General features: G+C 31.0%; 1 protein-coding gene across 1 annotated transcript in view; it reads right to left on the reverse strand.

The window, feature by feature from the left end:
• Positions 1 to 266: 266 nt before the first annotated feature.
• LOC117182659 (dopamine D2-like receptor) overlaps positions 267 to 7650 on the reverse strand; it is a 50742-nt gene continuing 43358 nt past the window's right edge. Inside the window, exons 6-7 of the mRNA XM_033375763.1 lie at positions 3727 to 4199; positions 267 to 854 (exon numbers count right to left, since the gene is read on the reverse strand). Coding sequence (XP_033231654.1) covers positions 646 to 854; positions 3727 to 4199 — 682 coding nt within the window. The 3' untranslated portion in view covers positions 267 to 645. The remainder of the gene's footprint in view (positions 855 to 3726; positions 4200 to 7650) is intronic.

Below are 7650 nucleotides of genomic sequence, written 5' to 3' on the forward strand. Positions count from 1 at the left end.
AGAGAGAACGGTAGGTATATAAATATATCGAGTTATATGCGACGCGCAGATAGAGTGAATTGGTAACGCCATGAAAGGCGCATTTACTTCCGTTATCCTTTACAAGTTTCTTGAGCGAAAAAATATTGCTATTCCTTAAAGTCTATAGTAATACTGCCATGGTACGTCATTTACTGTATATTCACCATAATCTTTTGAAATTTTTCAACCAGCTTCACGAGAATTCAAACATCAAAACGATTTTCGTCTGCTTTTCAATAAATAGCTATTATTCTTGACACATTTTAATTTCTAATCGATAAAAAGCTCGTATTTCAGCTAAGTTTACTATCAAGTTATTTTCGAAATGGACCAAATTTACTCAAAAATGTACACTTCTTGATTAGAGGATTGCAAATTTCGAAGACGTTTTAGTGAAATTAGAAAAGGTAATTTGGTCATGAAAATTTAGATTCGCAGTTTTCTATATTTTGAAGTATGTACGCAGATGTGTTTTGATTGGTTAATTTTTTAGGAAAAGGGAGAAATAGCTATTGCTGTGAGAGCAATAAAGATTTTCGGAAATTAAAAGCTTTGTTTTTCTTGAATCATGTATGGAATAATTCGCGAATTTCCGTGTGTTTGTGAGCAATTAAATTTAAATAACTAAAGTCGAACCAGCTTACGGAAGGCTTTCCGGAATTCGGGATTGAACACGGTGTAGATCACGGGATTGACGAAACTATTCATATAACCAAGCCACGAGGTGAGAATAAAAGCTGTGACACCAGGCTGGCAATTTTCCTTAAATTTCGTACAGAGGGCATCCATTAGGTTGCAGGTGAAAAAGGGCACCCAGCAAATGAGAAAGACACCTGTAAATTCAAAATGAAATGTAAGACAGAATCATTTTTAATGACGTAACAATTTCTACATTTCAAAGAGAAGAAACTTAGGAATATCCCAGTTTACTAATTTCCTAAGAAGTATCCAAAATCTAGATCCACTTTTATAAAAATAGAATACATTTTTCTTAATTATCTGATTTGAATTACGTAACTGAAAATTAAATGAAATAACTCAAATTATCCAATAGGCTGAAGTTTCATTAATGAGACGTTCGCAGCAAGATGAAATTCAATTTAAAAACATTGACAAACTAATTCTGACATTTCTGTAGTATCAGTCACGGTATAAAATAAAACTAAAAAAAAAATATTATTCAAAATATCAAAATTGACTGCCAATAAAGATATGAAATAAATAAACTCAAATACGTTTAATCGATCTTCTGAAAAATAATTTTATTTTAATGAAACGAATTATTTCTATGCAACAATCACGCATTTTTATTTACAAGTTGTATATATTTTGTTTATATTTTTTCAGCTAGTAAAAACTTTATTAGATACATTTATAGTATTGAAATATTATTTAATAAACGTCGCCCCAAGCGAAATAGTCATACATAATTTATATATAGTGGACAAAACCAAGATATTTTTTCATTTGCTTTGTATAGACAAATTTTTAAAGTAAATAAAAAATATCATTTTCTAATTTATTGTATATAAGCTATATATACATTTTTAACCTGGGCGGCTACGCGTACACAAATTTCGACACGAACAGTTAGATTTTTTCATACAAACAACAAAACCTGGAAAAGAAGGCTATTCGTACTGAAATTTTCATATACGAATAGTCTGTATTTTGTAGTCCGAGTAGGTACTGACATTAATTAATGAAATTGGTATATTATGAAATCTATACAAGTTTTAAACTAATGGTAACATTAAACGTTCTTGAAACGCAGTACTAGAAACTTATACTGCACACTCGCAGTTACAATTTGATGTTGACCAAACCAATCGATTTGTCTACATTTGTGCGCAAATATAAAAACTTGAAGTTTTTCTAATAAGGTACATATACAACATTTTTTTAACTATTGAAGATACTATAAATACCTGAAAAAAGCACTAAAGAAGGGAATCACGTACATAGAACCAAAATTGTACGTTAATTAGAATAACATATCTTGTTTTAGCTATGGGCAAATATCAGAAATTCGATTTTTTCATGATGAACATTACACAAAAAATTGTGAGAGTAAAATAATGAAACTATTACAAAATGGCGAAAAATCGTACCAGAAAATAATACTGCGTGCCTATAGTGCAAACTTTATGTTAATGGAACCATAAGATTTTCATGTAGCCATACCTACAGATACAAAATTTAATTATTTAAGATATGGCATATAACATTTTTTAACAGATGTAAGATATTAGACGATATTAGTGGATGGTTAGTAGGGGAAGGTGAGTAAGGGAAGTGAGGGATATGAGATGAAGGGACAATGGTGGGACGGCCAGCGGCGTAGCCAGAATTCTTTTTCGGTAGGGGCTTCGATTTTTTTCAGAGGGAGCTTCGGGTTTATGTTTAGGCAAAGAGGGGGGAAAGAGCGAATTATATAATAAAAATACTTAGTTTCGGGGGGGGGGGGGCTTGAGCATCCGAGCCCACCCCCTGGCTACGCCGCTGGGGAGGGCTACTGGTGTAAGGGAGGATAAGTGGGGACGTGTCAAGAGGACACGTTTTATACCAAAAAAACGCACAGTAAAATGGTCGAAAGAACAATAATATAAATCCTCTAAAATTATGCACCCAAAAAAGATCTGCATATCTGTTATTCATTACTTTCTTAGAGGATACGTATAGTCGGTTAAATAAGAGCGTGGTCGCGATATCTAGCGATCGGTAAATGCGAATGTTGTAATTTTTTTTCATATAGAGGTCAGTATGGTCCTTCATGCTTTATGAAAGAGAATCAGCTGACTGTTCTTTTTGATACGAACCTAGCATTTTTCCAAAATGAGTGCCGCATACGCTCCGCGCTTCGAATCAGTTTTTTTTTGTGCTCGCACCCTAAAAGTCCCAAAATAAACAAAGCGGCTGCTGCGAAATATATTCAAAAGTCGAAACAGTTTGTGAGTAAGTAGGTGAATCGTTTGAAAGGGGTGAAAAATGTCGATGACTTCCTAAATCGCGGTTCTGTCCAAAGTATGCCTCGAAGATGCCAAGCCATTAATGACGCTGAAGGTGATTGGGCCTGCTATTAATGTATTTTCATGAAGGTTTTGGATCAAATAAAACAATATTTTAAAAAATTTTCGTATTGAGTCTTCTCATTTTTTCACAACAGTGACCACGCTCTTATTTAACCGACTGTAGTTTTTGTTTTATTCGTAAAAAAGGAAAACATTAAAATTGAGAAAATGAAATATTTTGAGAAAATACCCGAGAGCGGAAATAAAAAATTAACACAATACATTTGATATAATAGTGTTGGATATAGTCGATATAATTTAACATTTTGAACAAAATCGAGACAAAGCTTGATGAGAATGTGTTCGTTAAAGTCGAAGAAGATTCAACAAAAGAGAGTTCAGAATCACCAAATTATAGTTGTCGATTCTTTGAACTTTCATTTTCAAAATCCTTCGCATAATTATGTTGTAAATACAAAGACCGAACGCGTAGCGAAAAGTAAATACATTATCGAGCGCGAAGTGCGAGAACCAACAGTTGTGCGCCCCGAACAAGCTCATTATTGCACTTGCGGGGCACTTCCTACTGGAAATATTTTTTATGCCTCCTGAATGTAATGTGATTGATTAAAATTAAATATAAACAATGTCCTAATGACTTAGAGCTATATTAGGATTATAAAAATGTCCTTACCCAATACAATAGCTAAAGTCTTGGTCGCTTTTCGTTCCCTCTTTGCCGAACTCTTTTCCCTTTTTTTCTTGCTAGCCTTATTGGCTTTGTATATCGTGAACCTTGACCCAGAGGAGGCCATCTTGTGGTCCTTCTTACATGAAGTTCCTGTCAGAAAGCTGGATGACCTTCCCAGTTGGAAGGGGAAGAGAGATCCTGCAGTCTTGAACCTCTTCACATCTTGCTTAAATGTGCTGTTTCCATTTCGCTTCAACTGGGAATTGGAACAAGCTGTGCCACGTGGAGGTGGGGATGATGAAGTTGATGAGGATGGTCCGGAAGTACCCCTAGGATTAGGACTTGGACTCGAGTTCATCTCTATCGCTTCGTGAAGTAACGCACTACTCGTCGCTCCATCGTAGCTTGAATCCTTCCTTACTGTCACTGTTGACGCCGAATTTAGCTGGGCCTGAGCTACTACACTGAACCGACAACTGTAATTCAAAACGTCAATATAAACATCTTTTATATTGTCATCATCTGAATGAATTATTATAATTAAACCCTGATTGGTTGCGACTCCGCCTGAACATATATTTTGGGGGCTGTGTCCAGTTTATTATCTATTATTACGAATTCAGAATTTTTCGCATAATCACTTTTGTAATTCAAAATGTTGAAATAATTGTTTTATTTCTTGATAAAATTTATTTATAGTTTTTGTAGACATTATTGATGAAAGAGAACATTTTAATTGTAAACGATTGTTCAATCATGGAAAATAACTATGTTTTTAATACTTGGCTAACACATCATATTGAGTAAAAAATTTCGCACACTTAAAGAGATTAAATAATTTAATTATAGATAAAAAGTTTGTATTTTTCAAATTAGAAGTATATAAACTGTTGCTGCCCGTAAAATGGTCAGTATTCATGAAAACAAAAATTACAATAAGATTTCCAGAAGGATTTAAACTGATTTAGGTGTTATTTTAAAAGAATAATTTTTAGTTTTTAATATTTCAAATTGTGTCAAAAAAGAATCCTAAAGATTTGAACACAATCTTCTCATATTTGAAGAGTTTTCAATTGTTAAAAGAAAGCTGAATTATTTAAAAAGTTATTCTAAAGTTTTAGAAGTTTCGAAAAAATTAATAACATCATTAAATTCTTAAGAAGATTTCAGAAAATGAAATGTAGATTATTCAAAATTTAGAAAAAAGAAGCTTTTTAAAAATTGTAAAAGGTTTAAAAATGAGATAAATATATAAACAAATTCTAGTAAGTTCAAGGGATCCTTTGAAGATTCGGAACTAGTTATTATCATAAGGCATTAAAAGTTTTGTTAAAAATATAATCAAAATCCATGGGTTTTTAAACTTTTCGAAGAAATAATTTAGAAGCTTTTTCAAAATTTTAAAATGCTTCTAGAAAAGAAAACAATTTTCTTTAGATTTCTGTGGGAATTTAAATCATTTTTTATTTTGCAATTCATTCAATGAAAATATTCTTAAGGATTAAACAAATTTCTGAAATTGTCAAAAAAGAATTCGCAAGATCTTAACACAATATTTTCAATTACGCAGTATTAATTACGCAGGTTTAAAGAGAAAAAAATATATTTCCTAGATTGTTGGAAATCTTTAAATGATTTTTTATTTCGAAAAATTAATTTTCAGACGAAATTAAGAAAAAAAAATATCAAATGATTTGCTATAAATTCGAAAAAGAATGTAAAATATTTGAAGATTTTGAAAAAGAAGCTTTTTCAGAATTTTAAAAGGTTTCAAGAGAATAAAAAAACGTTCCTAAGTTTCCTGGAAAATTTTCGAAGAATTCTTTGTATGAAGAAACTAAACTGTCAGAGAAAATTCTAAAATATTTTTAAAAACTTCTAATGATATCCTACATTTTTAAAAAAAGTTATGAAGATTTATAGAAAAAAATTTTACTTTACAAAATTACATGATAATACAATTTGAAAAAATATTTCAGTCAGTTTAAGAGATACATATTTAGAAGTTTTGGAAAAGATTTTTAAACTATGTAAAAAATGTTAATTTTTAAAGATTTCAATAAAAATTTTATAAGAATTTTGAAAATTTTGAAAAGCTTCAAGAGATTAAAAAAATTCTCGTAAGATTCTTAGAAAAATTTCAAAGAAATTTTCATTAAAAAAATTAATTAATGAGAGAAAATTTGAAAAGATTTCGAAACACTTCAGATCGATTTATAAAAATGACAAAAAAAATCGCGAAAATTTAAATAAATTTTTTTTTATTCTGAATGATTGAAAAAAATATAAGATAAATTTGCGTCAGTTTAAAATATATTTAAGAATGTTTGTAGTTTCAAAGAGAATACAAACATTTCAGGAACTTGAAAATATTTCCAAACCTTTATAAAATTGTTTTAAATTTATTTCAAACTTTTAAAACCCCTAAATACCTTTCAAAATGCCTAGAATATTTCTTATTATTTTGTAAAATTCCTTACAATAAAAAAAATCTTAAGGATTTTCTAGACTCTTTTCCGGCGCATCTGCAACCTTTAAAAATCTTTTTCCAATTTTATCAATAATCTTAATACAATTATATTTTTAAACTAAAAACTTATCATTCTTATTTCCTTAATCTCAGATCCTAAAATTTAATATTAGCTCTAATTGAAGTGTTCAGGAACTTTCAACAAATATGTAATACTTAGATATTTTTATTTTGTATTAAAAATTATTTTTGAAATCGTGATACTAGTTTGCTTAAAAAATCCATTCTGAGCTTTTTCAAACATATTTGATTTCTTATAATGTAAACAGATAATTCAAATGAGAAATCTGATAGCTTATATTTTTTTTCCAGAAATTTCGTTTAATTATCTATTTTATCATATTTTATATCTCGAGCAATCACTGAATAAAAATAATTCTGGAATAACTCGAATGTTAAGCACAGATATTTACCCCCAATCTACGTCTAATTAGCATATATAAAGCGCTACCTCAACCAGGTTTATTGGGCAGGCTGATAACAAAGAAAATCCAATATTTTTTCTCATGGGTTATATTTTATCTCTTTCTGCTGTGCTTTTTTGAAGCTTTGTAACGAACGACATGCCATAGTTGAAAAGTTTCTAATTTATAACGTGCCAGAGTACTATATAGAGAGGTAAGAGCACATTATTAAGTCAACACCGGGAAAAATATAATCGGTTGAAGCTAAGCCATGATTTGAGAAAAACTCTTGCATTAACCTTTTTTTATCTTCAAGTCTTATAACCCCTTTAAAAGACATTATGAATAACGCTTATGAACTTTAAACATCAACGCAAATAAAGCCTATATAAGCTAAAATAAACAAAACCAAAATAAATCATATTATTGTATTGTTAGGCTAGGCCATTTATGTTTCGTAGCACTACAGTAAAAACCTATCGTAATATGCTTTTTTATTTTAAAACTCCGATGGCACAGAGATGTACACGCGGGTCACCCTTGCTGATAAAGTACCATTTGAGCCTTTTTAGCATAAATAAATACTTATACCACCAGATGATTCCACTTGACTGGCTATGGGACTATGAAAATTTTATTTTACTGAGCTGGGCTAAGAATCACTGTATGAATTTATTCACAATTAGTTATAATCCGCGAATACGCGGCTGTCAAACCTCCTGCTCGACATTAGTTAAAATGTAGCGAATAACAACCGAGTCGTACGTCGCGGATGGTCACCCATCCGAGTGCTACATGCGCTCGAAATGCTACATGCGCTACGACTTGAATTCGACTTGGTGATGTCTTGAGTTTGTCGCCAAGACATCAATGTCTGGCTGCGTTTTAAAACTGAGTTGAGACATAGGCCTTTATCTCACTTTTATGGTCACGTAAGGTAATACGGCGTTTACTTGTCTCAAGTCGAGCCATGAAAATCCGTAAATCGATTGA

The sequence above is a fragment of the Belonocnema kinseyi genome, chromosome 2, assembly GCF_010883055.1.
Source record: "Belonocnema kinseyi isolate 2016_QV_RU_SX_M_011 chromosome 2, B_treatae_v1, whole genome shotgun sequence".
NCBI classification, from domain to species: Eukaryota; Metazoa; Arthropoda; class Insecta; order Hymenoptera; family Cynipidae; genus Belonocnema; species Belonocnema kinseyi.